Raw genomic sequence first — 20,000 nt, forward strand, 5'->3', positions numbered from 1 at the left:
CTCGCGTACAGGGTATGCGTTTTATCAATAACGTATCAATCTTACATGCAAACTAATAAAGATAAAACTTTTCGCTGCTGACAACTTCATTTAGGGTGGGTTTCAAATCCATAATTAATAGTATCTTTTTTATCTTACAGTGGGTATCTGACCGTCCTCTTGTATCTTGTTAGATACCCATTGTAAGATAAAGAAGACACTATTAATTATGGATTACAAACGCACCCTAAACGAAAATGTCAGCAGCGAAATGCTTATTAGTTTGCGTGCTTTTAATATGCTAATGTTTTCATCTTATGTCATTATTGTTCCTCAAATGTTAATTAGTTAATCACTAATTTTAGATTTACATTTTGTATTTCCAACGACTACTTCTGAGGATTTGAGGATGTATGTTGAAACATACGAAACGTCAAGTTACACATTATTCAAACAAAACTGCCAGGATTTTTCTTCACTTCAGTTAATATGCGATTTATTCATATACGTAATTCAGTTCTTACAATTTACTGTTTGAGAGAAATCCCTAACTTTTCTTTGCGTAAAAAACGGTACAGAAATTTACTGTCTAACTGACAAATTAGTATTTTTAAAATCAGTTTTTAATTATTACAATGCTTTTTGTGACACTTTTTCGTCGATATCCCGCTCATTTGCTCTTGGCAGAATCCACAAACCCTTGTGCGAACGCCAACCCTTTTGCTGGTGTGATGTTTGCAATTTTGGCAATCTCCTTGCCCATCTGGGCTGCATCTAGAGGGTACATCTTTGCATACACTCCGGTACCTTCGATCAAAGCTTTTGCTGCGGCTTTTAAAGGAGTGTCTACATTAATAGAGAGAGAAATGTAGAAGAAAATGCAATAAAATTGAATCTTTAATATTTACCTATGGCATCTACCTCTGGCAGCTTCCCTGTGACTACTTTTAACTCATTTACCGTTAGTTATGAACAAGCCAAATGGGATTGTTTCAAGTGGTAAACTAGTATTAAACAAACACTAGAATACCACCCCAGAGCACGGATGATGCATAGGAACATAAGAAGCTGCAATAATTATCAGGAGGGGTGGCTGAAAAATGGAACCTCACATATAGAATATTTTGAAGTGCCCCCCTAACAACAAAGGCAAGTTTATCTCTGACCCCCTCCTGATCTAAAGATTATGACCAGCCTCCCTCTACCTACATTTACAGTAAAATCTTAAATAAATATGAATTGACTATTTGAAACGTACTGTTACGCGATCGACATCAGTGTCAGGGTATCAAATGCTAAGAGAAACATAAGTTTGTTTAAAAACGAGTCGTAACCAAGATTCTAAGACAGTTACAAAGAGAAGACGGGTTGTGACCCTAGAGAGTGTGATGAAAAAATGTTTGTAGCAAAAGGATAGATAATTCGCAATCCAGGTATAAATACTTTATCGTGGTCTTAGTCTGTCCTCTTTGAATTATAAGTGACAACCCAGCTTGTACTAGGCGGTTTTGTGTGGGAAGTACAACCCCAAATCACATGACAACAGGAACATTTCAAGGTGTCAAGCTAAAGCAAACAAGCTAAAGAAAAAGCTGGAAGCAATGAAGATAAAGTATTCTGCACTTTTTGATAGTCTTTTTAGTAAAAGAACAGGAAATGTACAAACAGCCTTTACTTGTGGCCACAAGCATAGTTCAGACACAAAAATTAAGGTTAGTTTCACGGGTGTCTTGCGTCGAAACGATGTTGCGCGTCTGGGATAAACTGCAGGTGCCTAAAATCCAAATTGAAGTTTATAGAGCTGGCTATCTAGATATACCATCCCTTTTGTAACAAAATGAAATGTTTATTTCTTAAAGACGTCTAAATGTGAGCGTCTGATTCGGCTCTTGAGCGCTTATTTGATTTGTCCGCGGGTTTCCGGACACAAAGCGCTGAAAAGCTGTGTCTGCGTTTCTTCATATTCGATTGCGGTGAAAAGTTACAGGCTAAAACAATTGGAGTGATAGTAATTGTAGGTCCAGTAAACACTACAGAGAACGAAGCCTCAGTTCGAATGCACTGCATTTAATCTCCTTCCGCGTAACCGTGAATAAAATAAACGTCATGGTAGCGGTGTGATTCAACTGAGAGATAAACAAGAAAAATGTCTAAGTACAAAAATATAAGGACCAAAAAATGACGATATAAAGTATACTTACAAAACTGTGGCGCTTTCCAACGGAACAAATTGCAGAATAATACTATAGGTTCACAACAGTGAAATGCAACTAAGAAAAGCAGCAAACTTACTGCAGACAGCTAACAAGCACTGTGAAAATAATTATCAAGACCCCTTATGTACTAGAAAAACAACTTGTCGTTACGTAATTCCCAGGAGTCACGGAGAAACGTGACACGCCCAAAGCGAAGAAAGTTCTAGTCGCTACAGTGCTACTACCCGGTAAGAGATTGGTTGAATGAATACAACATAAAATTCGAATATTTAAACGAAAGGATGGTTGGGTAACTTGGTACTGGGACTCTTCATCGCCTTTCTATACTACTGAGCAGTCAAGGATATAAATAACACACACAAACACATGTAAAAACAATGCTCTTTATCCTTCAAGCCTCAATATTCACAAACAGATTCTCATGACTCATCTCTATATATTTTCTTATAATATTAATCGGGAGAATTTGTCCAAATATCAAGGCAATTTCTATTTGATGATGGCTTTATGAATTCCCATAACCTTTTCTTTCACGATAGTAATACCGTTACCCTTGGGCTGGTTACTTCATATAAAGGATTATAAATTAAGTAATGGTCCGGCTAAGAAGCAGGCAGCCCAGCGGCAAAAGTACTTAGAAGCTGCTGCTCCAATCGAGGCATCTGATTGGCTAATATCGGAAAATGTCGAAAACAGATGAGAAAAAAATGAAAAAAAAGCCTTTTTTGGATTTCTTCTTCCCCATGCCCTTGATCTCTGTCTCTCGGCCAAATTTGGGCATTGTTCTATGCGCCATTCGCCAATCGGCAAATGGCGCATAGAATCTTGACGATATTTACAAACATAGTTTTTGAAGGCATAATGATTTGTTCTACGAAACAGAATCTAATTTTTTAGACGGCAAGTCGATTACATTTTTCATTGAAATTCAAATTTCGCGCTTTTAGCTGCTTACACCAATGGGAACAGCCGAACTTAATTTGATTAAAAATGTTGGCACATTTTAACTAACCGACGCTATTGCCGCGGGCTATTGTTTTTCTGCCTGCTTCTTAGCCAGACCATTACTTAATAATCGCGTCACCACAACTTAGACATGCCTTTGGTTTATATTTTTTGTGACATAAGTCATGTTTTATTCATATTCAACCAACCAATCAGATTGTGGCATTTGCATTAGTATACCGGTAGAATTTTACCAAAATAGTTTAGATAAATGTAGTTGATATGTATACATCTAATAAGGTAGCTGGGATTTTGCCGTTTTCACTACAACAACTCGTAATTCGCACACATGGTCACACATGGGTACCAAAAATCGCTAAAATACACGTAAATAGCATGAGATATAAAAATACAGTGGAACCTTTACTGGTCCAGTAAGTAGTATAACCATTTGTGAAAATTCTTACCAATATCCCCGCTGAGATATTCCATCTCCAGACGATACGAAGCTTTCAACCATTCGGGTTCTTGTTTCCATTCTTTATTAATCCTATAGACATTGCCGCTTGCATACCCTGTTTTTTCAAATGCAAAGATTTCACAATGTATACTGTCCTTATAAATTACATCACAGATTGTCTTTTTTATTTCCTTCATCAAATCTACGTCTAGACTGATTTGAACATCTAAAAAACCAATTCAAAATCTCTTTTTGGTCACCTTGCTTTTGCCATCCAAAAGCATGAAATTCCATTTACGGGTGGTTCAAAACCGCACACGGTAGGGACCTGGGGCTAGTCGCCCCGTGACGTCAAAGGGGAGAAAGTGCTCAAGAAATCACACAAGAAACAAACAAACCTGAGCAATACAAATTACAATTAGGTTGTTGGAACATCAAAGAAATGTGAACAGCTGCAAGGATGCGATATATTTAAAGTTCCAGAGGATTGATATTTGTTTTTCAGTAAGAAAATGAAATGAAAGTAAAACGATTAACTTCATCACTTTTAGACAAATAGAAGTTGGTATTTTTCCCCCTTAATACTATATTAGGCTTTGAAAATGTCTTTGCTGTGTTTTCAGCGAGTTTGAAAATTAGTTAAAATATAAGCTCGGCAGCACGGTGAATGTAAAGAGATTTCGGATTGTTGATTTTTTGCGGATTATCCGTTTTCGATAGTCAAATCACCATTCCACGTAGATTCGATCAAGCAAATGAAAAAAATCTGTTAATAATCTATCATATGTAATGTTCTCCATAAAGAGATTTTACATTAAAAAATTCCTGCAATCTAAATAAATTTGGTGCGTCTTTCAACTTACCAAACCATCTGTAGAGCCAATTTGAATCCTTTTCTGCCATGTTTGCGATGTGAAATGTATCCTTAATTCTACGTAAGGATAACACCAACTCCAACACTTGCAGTACGGTATTTATAATGTCAGGCACATGTTCTTGGCTACGTACGTATTGTGAATTGTTCACGTGATTCTGGTATTGTAGAATTAATATTTCCTTTAAAGGACCTACGCCAAGGAAGACGCATCTCGGAATCTCCCTACTTAAGCGGCTCATAGGATTTGAACGTGGCCTGATGGTTTAATAGGATGTTCATAATCCAATGATCATAATCCAATAATTCATAGTCCAAATTTCTTTTCATTGACAATATTTGTATCTATATTTACAGTGTCCTTAGTTAGCCCAGAAATACATAAAGTGAGTTACTTATTTTGTATTTCAGCATCTCAACTCGGTTGAATCGCACTAGCGACATCTTATGTACCTTTACTTGAAATTGGCCAACAACCAAGTGTCTCTTTTTGTACGACCGCTCCAACCAAGGGCACCCAGTAAATTCTTCCGTTGTAAAAGTGTTTTCTTTATTACAGCACAACTTGCTTTAATTTGGATAACAGGATTTGGAAAACCTCAACAGAATGCGGACCCGCTTTAACCATTATCTGCCGCGTGGCTTAGAGCCACGTTTTCATAAACTCATTATTTCAGCCATACATTTATGGGATTAATTTTTTATCCCACAATGCAGTTAGGACTTTGAGCTTCATAAGAACTTTCGAGATAACCGTTAAAAAAACGAAGCCCATTGAATTGAACAACGATCCTTTTTATGTAACCTTTGTTCTACAAATATAAAAACAAACGAACAACTTTTATTCACTTCCACTTTAGATTTTACACGGCATACAACATCACAAATTTTTAACTCAACCAAGAAATTATGATGATGATGATGAGAAATTTTCAATGTTGAAAGCAAAATCTGGAGCCTAGAGGCTAAAAGAACCACAAGCCTCAAAGTGTATTAAGCATATGTCTTAAGGTCATTCCTCTGAAATAGAACTGACAATAGATTTTCATTCAAACTTTGTCTATTTAAGAATTGGTTCATGCTTAGCGTGCGTATATCGAGTTTTATTATTCAACAAATTGTAACACTATCCAAATATGGTCATGATGCTCTCGATATCTGTCATCCGTATGTAACAGATATCCGGCGGTATATGTAGCTTCGTACGTGGGAAGAAAAAGTGAAGTGAAAAAATGTCGACAGAAAGATTTAAAAATGTTACGAGCTTTGTTATAAATTTGTTGAATAATAAAACAATTATCCTGCTCAATCTTGCGGAATATCGTCTGAATTTAGCCGACGAGGCCCACGGCCTCATCGGCTAAGTATCAGACGATATTCCGCGCGATTTCGCAGGATAATTGTTAAATGGATGCAGGCGGAAGTTTGGAGAGCACGAAAGAAGCGTAAGCAACTCTAGCTTCTTGAGTGCTCTCCAAACTTCCCAAGTGCATCCATAACTCGATATACGCTAAAAGCATGAACCAATTCTTTTATAACATGGCGACAACAACTTTGTTCGCTAAACTGACATGTTTTATTTCTGATTGACTACAGCTAGTTCTCACGATACACGGTGAAGAAAAACAAAGGTCTTTATAATCCTAACATGCCACAGTCAGTTAAGCAACAGTTGAACAAAAACGCTTAACCTGGTCTCTAAAATTGTCAATGAAAAATTCGCTTCTTCGAATTAAGATTATAATGAAAACGTAGCCAAACAAAGTACAAATACTCAATGAAAATGTAGACAAGCAAAGCCAACTGAAATACTCACCTCGAAGTAAACATCTTTGCCAGGCAAAAGTCAAAGGCTCGAAGTAGGGTTACGATTGTTCAGAATATCTTCACATTGCCGAAACTTAATTAAACAAAGGAACTTGCACTAAACGCGACGGAAATTTTGCAGCTGAAATGAATTGCACACGCCATTTTATGGAGCACGGCCGTGCGTCCATAAAGATTTTGCTCGTGATGGCTCAATAGGATTTAGACTAGCGCGCGCGCTATGTTATAATGATTGTTCATCTTAAGGAAACCTATATTTCAAAATATAAAAGAGGGTTCTTCGTTTAGGAGCAGGAGGACCTGAAACCTACCCCATAATTCCTTACAATATCAGCTTTCTGTAAAGTATCATTTGAACCGTTCAGTTCATGTTTCGCGGGAGCAGAAAAATAGGGAGGACCAAAAACGTGAGATGTAACAATAGAGGCATTGCATATCGATTTCAAAAAACAATTTTCTCTGTATTTTAGGACAAAGGCACGGCAGCGATTCAACTTGTTCCAAACATGCAGTGATCTTCAGGCCACAAATTGATCTTCACCAGTACTGGCGAAGTTCACGTTTCCGTTGATTACTTACTTTTTAACCATAGAAATTTGCGCGCGCTGGTACGCGCGCTAATCACGCGTAAATGTATGCGCAGTGAGGACGCGCATTGCAAAACAGAGGAATGACCTTAAGGACGTTCGCGCCAATTGTTTCTGCGCATCCTTACTGCGCACGCAAATGCACACGCCACGTCATACACGAGCGCGCGCGCTAAGTAATAAAATGAGAACTGATAGGGCAAAAGGCCATTGCTATAGCTTTGCCTGGATTTAACGGTCTTGGACGTTCGGTGACCCCTATTTTTCTTTCCAGAAACGGATTTTATTTACAATTATCTCCACGTTGTCCAAAAATGAACAAAAAATCAATGTGGGAAGTTCAAAAAATTTCAAGATTTCTGCTCACGGGACATCAAATCCTGCCATCTTGCGGCTGCAAGGCGCGTGAAACTGTGGTCGCTAAATGCGAACTTGATCTTTAAGGGAACCTCACCAGTTGACTAAATTCACTTAATTAGTCCACTTAAACAATATTTGGCAGAGAAGATTTCACTTCAAAGATTTAATTGCAATATATTTGGGTTTACAGACACTGGCTTTATTCGATAACGAAGCCCGATTTTGTCACATTTTGGGTGTTTTTCCGGACATGTTCTCTCCAAAACGAAGTCGGTGACCCCCCATTTTTTTTACATTTTTGACATAACTAACTCATCATCTTACAGTGGTAAAAGTTTCAGAAGAAAATCAATGTTGAAAAAATTTCGCGCGAACGTCCTTAAATCTTATAGATCACAAAACTGGCAAATTCTCCCTAAAGCTGGAAATCTTCCTTCAACGAACGTTTACCTGCAAAGTGCGTTGACAGTAGAAATCAAAGGTAGAGACATTTATGCAAAAAGTCGTGTTTATTTCCATAGTTACTTTTGAAACTCAAAATTTAAAATCTTGAGTGCGGTTTTGCTGAGTTTTCTCTCAAAGAGGGGGTACGTGATCTCGGAAAAAAAACTGAAAAGTGATTTGTTTTAAGCTGTTTGGCTAGAATGTATAATCTTTTAGTTCACCTTCGTTTTCTCACGTACTCCATCGACCTTGGTTCAGGGAAGAAACACGCTGATACTGTTAAGTTGTTATTTTTGGCAGTTTTGTAAACATCAGAGAATCTGAACATCCTGTTATTGCTTTGTCTTCACCACAGCACAATTAAATATAATTTGAATAACTGACAGGATTTGAAAAACCTCAACAGAATCCGAACTCGCCTTGAACCACCACCGAGCAACTAATATTTTCTTAGGTTCATCTGGCCGGCCGCGTGGCTTAGAACCGCGTTTACATAACCGCATTATTTCAGTGACGCATTTATCGGATCAATTTATTTTTCGCCCCACATTTAGGACCATGAACTTCAAAAGAACTTATGAGACTCCTGTTAAAAAAATTAAAAAGGCAACGATCGTTTTTTGTAATGTTTTCCACAAGAACAACAACAGCAACAATAACAGGAACAGTCTTTATTATTCAACTGAGCTTCTTGGAGTACAAATAACGCCCAAAACGAGTACAAATATCACGCGGAATTTGTACTCGTCTTATTCCCCCGACCGCGCGAGAGATTAAAAACATTGCCAAGGCTAGTCAGAATTTTGAGAAAAAGAAAACGAAAGGGGGCGGTGAAAGAAAGCCATTTCAACGTTTTGCTTCTGAGATAAATGCAATGTTGTCGCCTCTGCCGATTCATTCATTATATTATTGGTTTAGAAATGAAACTTGACATCACTTCGCTTTCTTGGGTTCTTCGTGTACGCATCAAACTTCAAGGCTTTTCTTCACGAAATTATTATTATTATCGCCGAAAATTTCGCTACTGTGTTTGTCATTTTTCACAGTTCTAAATCTGGTTTCTCTAAACAAAATTCACCAGAACACGATACTAAATGGATCTAAATGATTTAAGTAAGTTTTAAGCGGTTTCAAATTCATTTGGTTTAATAATTCACTTTAGGTCTAATTCTTGTTTTTAGCGTTGCTCAGAAATTCAGCGAGTTTCATGTACATACTGAACAGGTTTCTTCCGTATTTGATAGGGAATTTTAGCAGAAAATAATAAGAGATCACAGACTTACCATTTAACTAAGCAGTTTTTTAATTGGAGACCGAAGTAAAGTCTAAACTGAAGGTAGAGAAACACGGAACACAGTCGCGATAATTTCAATAATTCCATTTGGGACTCAAAACTTTAAACCCTAAGTGCGGTTCTCTCAAAAGAGTGCATACGCGATCTCGGAAAATAGTTTAAAAGAGATTTTCAGTTTAAGCTGCTGAGCTAGAATGTATTATCTGTTTTTAGATTTTTGTTGCCTCACGTATTCGTTTGACCTTGGTTTGGGAAAGAAACGTGACTATACTGTTAACTTGTTATATTTGGCAATTTTGCAGCCACTGAGAATCTTAACATCCTGTTATTAAAGGTTTTGTCCTTACCACAGCACAGCTTAATGTAATTTAGACACGAGGATTTGAAAAACCACCTTCGAGCAACTAATATTTCTTAATCTGCCCGCGTGACTTAGAGCCACGTTCTCAGAAACTCTTTATCTCAGGGACACGTTTATGTGATTAATGTTTTCATCCCAAAATGTTTTAAGAACTTTAAACTTAATAACAACGTATGTTTAAAAATAATCTCAAAGTATAGAAATTATGGAATGATTGCTGTTGCTCTCGTACTTTTTCCTGAAGATCCGTTAATCTAATAAGTAATTAATACAGGTCGCCGAGTGCGCTTTACTGGTAAGTGTATTACGTAGCTGAGGTTAGATTTCCAGCATTTAGAAGCGCATTACCTCGGTGTGCTGCAATGAGACCATTTTATTACCATATATAGTCCCTTGCATATGCTAAATATAGTTATGAAAGGTTGTTTTGTTATACACTACTTACTTAAGTGGAGTAGGCTTCACAAACGAGACTATTCAGCACCAAAGAGACCTTTGGAATTCTAACTATGGATTCAGTGAGTTTTATACAGTCATTGGAACTTGAAGAGCATGGGCCGTCGCATATGCCAGGTGGCATTGTGCTACTCGCCGAGACGAAAAACGAGGGATCGGCCGATTCAGGTAGCCTTGTTTCTTCTACTTCTAAGAGCGAGGGTTTGGTCGATGCAGGTAGCCTTGTTTCCTTTACATCCGAGGTGGGGCAAAAACAGAAAGAGGATGTCCTTAATTCCACTTTGTTAGCTCAGCTGGCGGCAAACAAAAAGTACGACCGCTTTACTGACATTGAGAATTGGTACAAGTTTTACGGCGACGTTATGAGCCAACTTGGGTGGGTTATGCAAAACTTCAAGTTCAACGAGTACAAATCCTCCCATGCGGACTTCAAGATCTCCGATGTGTTGGTGAAACTGCTGAGCGCAATGGTTGGAGGTGACAAAGAGATGATGAAAGTCGTGAAGGAGACCCTCGACGCTCTTGCGAAATCTGGAAGTAGCCTGACTCTGTTCAGTTCCAACAGCATCTCGGAAAAGAACGGAAACTTCCAAATTTTGCCATGCACGGTTGACAAGAGTAATCAGGTCAGCATTGCTTTTACTGGCGGCCATTTCCAAGCCAGTCAAGCTGCCAAAAACTATTTTTTCTTCTCTTATGCGAAGAAAGACATAAGCTTATTCCATTCAGGCCAAGTCTTCACTTTGAGCGAAGGCGTCTATGACAAGGTTCGTGACCATGTGAAAGAGAAGCTTGGGAAAAGGGCCGTCGACTTCGTCAAAAATCTGGACATATAAAGGAACGTGCGAGTTGAACATTGTAGTGAACGTTATAGTTTGATATCTTAAAGTAGTGTTTGGACATTTTTAATTGTTCGATCCTTCTTTTATAATCAAACTGCCAGAGAATAAGCTCTGTAGTGAGAACGAGGACATATTACCATACGATTTCAGGTAAAGAAACAAAAAAAAGTCGCTGTATTTTTTCTTTTTTAATCAGTTTGCAATACTTTTCAAACACTCATTCAAAAACCACAGGGCCTCCTAAACTCAAGTGGTGTGAGCTTTGTTAATTACAATTAAAAGTAAGCAAATAAACGGAAGTGAAATTTTATTTGCAATGAAGATATTTGTTAGTGCCTTTTATCCATTCCTCTGATCATTTTATTTAAACGTAACATCCGTCTCGCTAGGGGGTCCTATGGAATACAAATGTATCTGCAGATCGATACTCCTTTGTCAATTTAACACATTTCATCTCAATTTCGATCAAAAAAGGAAATTTATTGTCAATCGAATTATGTTTTAAAAAGTACCGCTTATCAAGCTACTATGGAAAATCGATATTATTTTTCGCTTTTTAGACTTTCCCTCGACGCGAGAAATTAGCAACGAAAGTTGCGTGGTGTTTCGCGCGTGTTTAAAAGCCGTCCGCTACCAAAACTGTAGAGAAGATTATTCTTTTTTAATTGCTCTCTTATCGAAATTTATCTCATCGCCAGTGTCTTTGGGCATCGTGATATCGATCGGTGTGGGAACGACAGTCGTGTGCGCCGTTATTGGATTCTTGGTGGCAAAATGTTATCTGAACTGGAGAAGGCAGTACAGGAAACAAAAAAAGATATCAGCTTCTCTTAATGGTACAGTGCAGAAGCTAGTCATATCATCACAACCGGTTGACTTTGTACCGCTGTTGATTCAAGATCAACTAGAAGCGGAAGATGGCGAAATTGACAACACGCAGTATGTATCTTTAAGAGGGAGGTCCACCGAGAGTCTTCTTGAGTCAGGAAAAGATTCCAAGGTGAGGTTTCGAGTTGCTTTATTGTGTCAACTGCGCAAACGCTGTAGACACTAAGATACATCCATTCTCCTCCCCAGAGGCCGCGATTCTTTTGGTCAGCACCAAGAACATCGACCTCTGGCAACCTCTGGCTGGTTCCGAACCAGGAAGTCCGCGAATCACGGACTTCCGGCTCGTCTGCGCAATCTCAGAAATTTGAAATAATTAGTAGCTTTCAACGGTTACCAAAATAGACCCCCACAGAGACTGCGCGTATTTCGGAATCAGCCAGAGGTCGTTATTCTTGGCGCTGACCGAAAGAATCGCGGCCTCTGAGGACGAGAATGAGCTACAGCGTAAAAAAAGTTTGTAAATCAATCCGGGCGGAAAATGGGATTAAGACATTGGTTTGCTCCAGAAAGTTGATTATTGTTTTCTGTATCTATTGCAATGTACCTAGGCCTTCAATCCATTGAATTTTGGGAGGAGTAGGCCCTGGCAACAAGATAAGCTTGCTTAAAGTTTCAGTTTATTCGAACCTGAGATCTGGAAACGTTCTGCGTTGCATGTCAACTTTTGCTCATTTACAACTGCAACGGAAAAAAAACAGAATTGCAAATTCTCTTCAGATAAAGGGAGGCGTTTTTTTTCTTATCCCACATTTCTAGCTATAATGTTACTTCAGCCATATTTCTTTACGTCAACAGGAGGAAAACTTTCCCCCTCCCTTCAAAGGATTGGACACAGCATCAAGTATCCTCGACAAGTCTGATCGCAAGTTGAAAAAGCCCATGGAGATTGGCACTAGAGGCGAATCGTTGTATTTTGATGGTAGTGGTAATTCAGAGGATGGTAAGGTGGTATTGAAACTAGTTGAGCGAATTTGGTTAACGAAATCAGTTGCTTCATTTTTTAACAACCAGTGAAATCATAGTGCGGAGAAATGTGATGCTACAATCTATTTAAGACTGAGACGCTTGAAAGAATGATTGCTGTGCGTCTCACATCTAGTGGCAAACCAAAATCCCTGCTGGGAAAGCAGAAAGGTTCGATAACCAAAATATTACTCCATAAGACCTAAAGTCATTCTTTCAAACGAAATGAATTCACGGTTACCGTTTCTTGTTTCAGAAACAGAAAAATCAACACCAAAGAAAAAGCTTAGCTCTTCAGTGGTCCCTCCATTTTCACAACGAAGTTTATCAATGCATTCTCGGCCCGGAAACCAAAGGACGGCAGAAACACTCCGCTTTGCCAGATGTGATCAGATGCAAGGGTTCTAGAACTGAACCATAACAATCAAACATCAGAACATGGCGGAACAGCAAGGGAGCGGTGCATTCGGCGGTTACGATGACGAATTTGTGGATGCCATAGAAGACGACCTTGTGTGCCCAATTTGCCATCTGCCATTAAAAGTGCCGGTTCAAACCAGGGGATGTGGACACAGATTCTGCGAACTGTGCCTTGAAACACTTCATGAGGTAACTGAGGGTAACTTTGTCGTTTTGGTAGCGCAGAGATACGATAACTTCGTCTTCCGGGAAGAAAACTAGCGATTATTTGCATTTAGGCTGAATTTTATCGTGTATTCAACAAGGCTCCTTGTCTACAGAATACTGGGCGTGAAGGTACCATATAGGAAAGGCATAAGTTGGGAACGGGTAAGGAAGCCGGAATAAACCACAAGTTCGTTCAGCACCAAACGGCCGAAGACCATTTCATTTAAATATCCAAGCGTTGACTCAATGCACCTGCCCTCTACCGCCAGAGAAAAACGATCCATTGGGAAACTCTGTGAACTGCCTGAATAGCAGCAGCCTCTTTCATGCCTTTGGAACTTTTGCGGCCGACGACAAATTACCGTGAATAGACTGAATAAAGTTGCCCTCTGGTTCATTGCAACGGGCAATTTGTGCAAAAACACAAAAAATGTGATCGCTATAGTAACCCTGGATCTGTGGTAACCCTTCCTCCTCGCCTTTGTGCTTTTTTAAGCCGGCCTCTCCAACCTCGGGGAACTTAATTAATGGCAAATTATTCACTTGAGGATATAATTTATTCAATAAACAGACAGGAGCGAGATGGACAACAGCTCACTTGTCCTCTGGACCAAAACGTCCTGATACGTGACAAAGTAAGTTCTTTGTGTAAGTCAAGTTAAAAATAAAGGGATGAATATAATGATATGTTGGCATTCTTCACAGAAACAAGAATACAGGAACTGGATTTAGATGAAGTTGTCACTTTGAGGAGAATTAATGTAGGAAGTTCTGCCCAGTTGAGTTAACTGATTTGCATGGTCCATTGCCTCTTGTTAATTTACACAGAAAGGAAATAGTGTTCTTAATCAAATACTTCGCTCTTTTTATGTAATATGTCACGCATTACTTCAAGCACTAGTTAAGATCTTATGGCGACAAAAACGACGGGGAAAAATTTCCAAGTCGATTAAAGAATGGCACATTGATTTCCAATTCATCATGAAACGTTAAAGAGAAAGGAACGGGAGGCTAGAAAAGGTCTCTAATCGAGTAGTGGTTGAAAGTTTTGAAAACTCGAGGAAGGTTAGTTTTAGTCAGCGACGTTGCGTAAATTTAATGGGGTTGGTTTTTAAAATGTTTCTTATTACCTTACGAATTTCTTAGCTCAAAATGAATGCATGTTTTTGAAGTTCTTTTCCTTTACTTTCATGAAAATAGCCCAGAATTATCTTCTCTTTCTAATCCACTTGAATAGTGCGGACCCATGAGGAAACAGTTAGAGATCATAATTTCACAAAAACCACACTCTAGAAGACGAGAAAGACGGTAATGGAGAGATATGATACAAAACAGTAACCAAATAAAGATAACGCCTGCTTGAAACTTCGTTGCTATCCGCTACAAAACTTTTTTTCTTCGATCGAGCGATCCTGTCTTGGGTTCCAGTCCTTCCCCGACAGGTCAGGCAAATTTTCCAAGAGCTTCGCAACACCACGTCGATTTTACTCGTTTAGATAATCGGTGACCCCTATTTTTTAAGACATGAATCACTTGCTCTTCTTACAATCTGCAAAATATGATAAAATGAAAAAAATTACAATCTAAGAAGTTACCTTTTTTTTAATTTTTCTTTCCTTGTGTACTGAGTTCCGGAAGTGGTTACAACGGTTAGCGCTTGCGAAAACGCTCGTTGAGGATTAACTCTACTGTTTACAACATCCCCAGTGGCATGCAATTATCTAAAAAACCCACTCCTATATTTCTGTGCACAGAAACCTTCACTCTAACATATTAATTCTATGATTTTCGACGAATGAGTAGAATAAGGTTACATCTCGTTATGATGAGCTATCTATCGAAATTAAAGCACTTTTCCCTTGCTTTTTTCTCCAAAACAAAGTGGGTGACCCACCAATTTTTTTTCACTTTTAGAATAATTAATTTATGGCCTAACCTCAGGTGAGAAATGAAACAAATTTCAATGTGGGAAGATTTTCGCGCGAACGTCCTTTAAAAGTGACCTGTCATACAGGTTACGTTTGGGCGATATACGCCCTCACTTACACCAACGAACAGTCTTAGCTCAGTACTATAGTTGCATTTCATTTATTTAGCAAATGAGTCGGAGCAACACATTGTCAAAGCCCCTTACAAACTTGCACAAGTCAAAACAAACAAACAAACAAACAAACAAACCTCGTCCAATGATATGAGATTTCCTTTTTTTCCTTTGTGTTCCCCTTTAGCAAAATGTGGGTTAAAGCAGTAAAACTCCACTTGCGTTGCTTTTATTTAAGGACATCTTCCCAGACAAAGCAGCTGAAAGAAAGGTTTGTTCGTTTGTTATCAAGTGTCCAAGAGGTTGTCAATGGACTGGCGAACTCAGATCGAAAGAGGTAGGTAGTAGGGTAATTGCAACTTCACCTTCGTGGTGATTGCACTGGCAGCACCTCGGCTTCTCAGAGGCGGTAACCCTCCCCTCAAATCCATCATGCTTCCTTCAACACGGCATATTTTTGCTCTACTCTCAGCGAACAGTGTTTGAAGTTCTTTAATGTCCTAGAGAATTTTTAATCAACAAGAATTGTAAGACAGGGTGTTAATTTTATCCTTCTTACCCCTTAAGACTTGAAAGTTAAGTTGAACCATTTGCTTGACTACAAGGGCAGCACTTTCTCTTCAATTGTTAAAAAACCGTCCCTGAGTGTGTTGGTCCGGCTGGAATTAAATCAACTACCTCAGGCGTTGTAGTTTGATGCTACACTTCTTTAGTTAACCGGTTTGCATTCGCTCGTGACAGTGGAAAAAAAATCCATAGACTGCAAAGTCGCAATCTAACGAAAGCTTATGCATTTTAGGCTCACTTTAATGAGTGTAGAAGATTTCCAGTGAACTGTCCAAATTGTTGTGGAGAACTCGTCCCAAGAGAGGAGGTTTGATTTTAGAATTCTGTCCTTATACCAGTTGCTTGCAAGTTAGTTCAGTTTAGTGTTGTGAAGTCTGACCAAAAGCTGTCACTTTGGCCAATCACAACAGACGAATAACACAGTATGAACCAATCATAACGCAGAGCAGCTCCAAGGGTGGGAAGAAACGCGAGCGAGCAAGTCATTTTACCTCCGATTGGCTAGAAATGTGTTGTCAAAAGTTAGTGTCTTTAAGCAAAGGCTGCAGAGCAGTTTCAACTTGTTGGATCGTTCACGACACTCTCACCTCCTTAATTCCCAAATGTGTTTACAATGTACAATAAAGATAGCAAAAATGAAATCCTCCTGAATAACGAACGTTCGCAATTCAGGAGGATTTCATTTTTGCAATCATTTTTTACAAAGAAAACACATTTTGGAATTACCGAGGTGAGATTTTGTCCTGTACGATCCAACAAAACTCCTCTGCACCCTGGGCGTTAGGTAAGACCCAAAACTGTCACTTTGACCAATCACAAGAAAGGACTAAAACACTATGAACCAATCATGACGCAGAGCAAATGTAAGCGGCCGGCTCTAAACGTACGAGCAAGTTACAATTGGTTTTACCTCCGATTGGCTAAAAATCATGTTGTGGCGTCTGAATTTTTAGCCAATCACTGAACTTTGCAATGTGAAATCAAAGTAGTCTCAAATTTGTTTTGAAGCTCAATTCAAAAGTGCCAAAATGGGTACCAGTCCTTTATTTTCGTCTCTTTTTTGGGTTGCGGATTCATTAAAGAAACCTCAGATACAAAATAAGAAACAAGTATACGTCCAAAATGAGGCCAGTGCATCTAGTGAACTAACGTTTGAAAAAAAACTGAATCAGCTTCGATTAGGGAAGTTTTGGTGGGGTAAGATACTTGACTGAATGTCAAATGCACTCTCGTGAAATACTGAATTTCAATTTGTTCTAAAGATTTCATCGCATACTGAGAATAACTGTTCTCTGGCACCAATTTCCTGCCCCTTTGCTGAGATGGGCTGCAACAAAAAGGTATTTGAAGTACTGAAGAGGACGAGAACTCGTGACGCTAAATTTTAAGTCTCTTTTTATATTACTTCCTGGATGATGGCGCAATGGTGAGAACACTCTCCCCCCACCAAAGGGGGGCCGGGTTCGATTCTTAAACTTGGTCTTATATGTGGGTTGAATTTGTTGGTTCTCTACTCAGCTTCTAGAGGCTTTTTCCGGGAACTCCGGTTTTTCCCTCTCCTCAAAAGCCGACGAACGATTTGATATTACTTGAATGGATTTGATTGTTGTACAGTGTCCCCAATGCCTCAGCGCTAAATTCAGTTGACACTTAAAAAAGTCCATAACTCATGGGCGTTTGATTTATAGACACTAAATGCACGTTTTAGATTCGGAACGACCTGAAACAATGAATGACTTCATATCATGATACCACGAATCTCTTCGTTTCATTCACTGGGGTTAACATATAACATCTCTCTCAGTGCAAATGCAAGCATGCTCCATTTCGACAATTTAGATCCCAGCAGTATGAAGGGACAATTGTCACATGAATCTTGTTTAATTGCCTCGCTACCACTGGTCTCCTATAGATCAGTGGTAGAGCATCCGAACCAGTCATCGGAAGGCTGTCGTATGTTCGACTCCTGCAAAGGAGCACTCGAATTTTTCTCGAGTATCCCCGAGTCAACATTGAAAAAAAAATTCTTCATTTCATTCACCAGGGCTAACATGTAACAACTCAGACTCTTTAAGTACAATCGTGATTATAAATAGTTGGTTTAGAAGTCTGCACATTTCATCTCAATAGAACGCGCAACCTTTCATTACATTTAGTGAGAAGGTGTTTTTTACTGCAGGTTCCGCGACCTGAAATTGAATCTCATCTAAACTCTAAAATGCGAATGCATCTTGACTTGGTCTGTACAAAGTTGAAGAACGCTAAGGAAGAGTTGCGGAAAACTAAAGAACATCTTGAGAACACAGAAGAACAGTTGCAAAATACTAAAGAGCGGTTCGAGGAGACCACAAAGAAACATGAAGAGAGGATCCATGCTCTTGAAAATAAGCCCTTCATTTACATGTGGAAGATTAATGGCTTCAGTGGAATCGAAGAGAAAATTAATCATTATAATAGGCGAGCCCCCTCATGTTCGATAGATAGTGCTCCATTTTATACTGGTGAATGTAGCTATAAAGTTAGATTGCGTTTGGAGCTGAGTTATTTTAAATTTGGGAGAGACAATTGCATGAAGATTTACTTGATTATAGTGAAAGGCGACTTTGATTCCTTTTTGAAATGGCCTTTTGCTAAACGGGCAACAATCACCGTATTGGATCAACAAGAAAATTCAAATGAGAGGAAAAACATCACCGCAACCCTCCCAGAAAACCAACTACAACAAGAATGGAACTCGAGGCCCCGTGGAGAATATGAGAACACGGCGTTCCAGTTTCATGTGATGGTATCACGTGAATTGCTAAGGGGTGGGGGTTATGTTCAGGATAACTCCTTCTTTATACAAGCTAAATTCGAAACTGTTGCTCCGTGAAACTGGAAACAAACAAACAAATTAAACATCGAAGCTAAGTCTACAACCCCGGACAATATAGTTGAGAGTCGGTTTTACATTTCACCAGTGGAGAGTGATTGCAGAAATTTGAAAGGCCCAGTATCATCCCAGGTGGGTATATGTGAGAGAATTTGTGGAACAATTCCTATTTCATCTGAACTTTTTTTCTCTATCCTCAAAAAATGGTTTTTGGTCATCATTTCATCATTACTTTTTGTTTTAATCATCGTTTTGAACGAAAAAACGACGACTGCAAAGCTTTGATGGGGATACTGGGCCTTTGAAAGTTTTATTCAGAACCATGTAACAAAACAGTTTTGTTGCTGCAGCAGTAAGATAAATTATTATGCTAGTGTACATGTAGTGTTTGATGATGAAATTATCTTTAGTTAGAGAACTCACATGACAAGTATGTACATGTTGCATAATCAGTAGCTGAATAGTGTTGATTAGAGATGAAATTACCATAATTTTTAAATGTTTTTTATTGCTTATAATCTCTGGTTTAAAATACCAACGTTGCAATAGTACTTAACCTCGATTATAGTGCTAATAGAGCTTCAAACAATTTGGCTCTGGAACCACAGCTATGATTCTTATCACAGTTAGACACCTGTAAATCATGTTACGATTTGAGACATGACTTCCGTTTCCCAGTTCACATCATAGCTCTGACTCTTACCCATATAAATCACAGTTCTGATTCCAGACATGATTTATGATTCTTACTGCTAGAAATTATGGTTATGATTGCAGACATAATTTCAGAAGACCAATGAAATCATAGCTATGATCCTTACCACTTTAAATCATGGTTATGATTCCAGACATGATCTTACTTTCCCAGTTGAAATTAGTTATAATTATTATCAGTATATATCATAATCATGATCCCAGATATGATTTCAAGAGACCTCTTAGGATCGTGGTGATGATTAAATGAACAGAAACAATCGTAGCATGATGTCTTGGGTACTGATCAAACCATAATACGATTCAGATAGGACAAATGCATCATCACATGAATCATCGTCTATGATTCACTAGATTCGAATTCCTGTGTGGACAAGGACCACAATGCTGCCTCCCCCCACCCCCTCTAAAATGAAAACAATAATGTTCTGGAAGAAGTGCAACTCTCAACGTTGTTTTGAGGGGGAAGGCAAGCCGTTAAGAAGATTCACATTTGAAAAAAGGTTTTTGCAGATATGTACAAGAAAGTTGAAAATGTCTCGGAAATTTAATCCATGATTGATGCATCTTGTTAACGTTTTCGCCCCTAAGGGGTTCCCCAATGAACACTAAAATCATCCGGCATCAGACAGAGCAAAATCTGTAATTGTTTCACTTTGGAGGAAAAGGGTATAGAAGGA

At 38.7% G+C, this 20,000-nt stretch overlaps 4 protein-coding genes across 6 annotated transcripts in view; 3 read left to right on the forward strand and 1 right to left on the reverse strand.

Moving 5' to 3' along the window:
- Nucleotides 1-447: 447 nt before the first annotated feature.
- On the reverse strand, nt 448-4,621 carry LOC138043758 (uncharacterized). The gene is made up of 3 exons (XM_068890178.1): nt 4,464-4,621; nt 3,608-3,715; nt 448-825 (listed from the first exon to the last, which is right to left on the reverse strand). Exons 1-3 carry the CDS (start codon nt 4,501-4,503, stop codon nt 650-652), a joined length of 324 nt encoding a protein of 107 aa, XP_068746279.1. The 5' UTR covers nt 4,504-4,621; the 3' UTR covers nt 448-649.
- Nucleotides 4,622-9,793: 5,172 nt separating this feature from the next.
- Nucleotides 9,794-10,966, forward strand: LOC138043757 (uncharacterized). Its single transcript, XM_068890177.1, has one exon. It carries the CDS (start codon nt 9,857-9,859, stop codon nt 10,637-10,639), a length of 783 nt encoding a protein of 260 aa, XP_068746278.1. The 5' UTR covers nt 9,794-9,856; the 3' UTR covers nt 10,640-10,966.
- Nucleotides 10,967-11,042: 76 nt separating this feature from the next.
- LOC138040726 (uncharacterized) lies at nt 11,043-12,938 on the forward strand. Its single transcript, XM_068886403.1, has 4 exons — nt 11,043-11,055; nt 11,155-11,645; nt 12,332-12,476; nt 12,756-12,938. The coding sequence occupies exons 1-4, from the start codon at nt 11,043-11,045 to the stop codon at nt 12,905-12,907; spliced, it is 801 nt and encodes a 266-aa protein (XP_068742504.1). The 3' UTR covers nt 12,908-12,938.
- Nucleotides 12,939-12,969: 31 nt separating this feature from the next.
- The window catches only part of LOC138043756 (TNF receptor-associated factor 6-like), an 8,176-nt gene continuing 1,145 nt past the window's right edge, over nt 12,970-20,000 (forward strand). The window contains exons 1-6 of one of the 3 annotated variants that reach the window (XM_068890175.1): nt 12,970-13,108; nt 13,698-13,761; nt 15,406-15,504; nt 15,967-16,041; nt 16,997-17,074; nt 17,914-20,000. The exon at nt 17,914-20,000 is cut by the window's right edge and continues 1,145 nt beyond it. In XM_068890175.1, the coding sequence (XP_068746276.1) occupies nt 13,104-13,108; nt 13,698-13,761; nt 15,406-15,504; nt 15,967-16,041; nt 16,997-17,074; nt 17,914-18,606 (1,014 nt within the window). In that variant the 5' untranslated portion in view covers nt 12,970-13,103 and the 3' untranslated portion in view covers nt 18,607-20,000. Of the gene's footprint in view, nt 13,109-13,145; nt 13,762-15,405; nt 15,505-15,966; nt 16,042-16,996; nt 17,075-17,913 lie in introns of those variants that run through there. The other 2 variants (XM_068890173.1, XM_068890176.1) reach the window with 2 other exon arrangements.

This window comes from Montipora capricornis, chromosome 3, assembly GCF_036669925.1.
Source record: "Montipora capricornis isolate CH-2021 chromosome 3, ASM3666992v2, whole genome shotgun sequence".
Taxonomy (NCBI): domain Eukaryota; kingdom Metazoa; phylum Cnidaria; class Anthozoa; order Scleractinia; family Acroporidae; genus Montipora; species Montipora capricornis.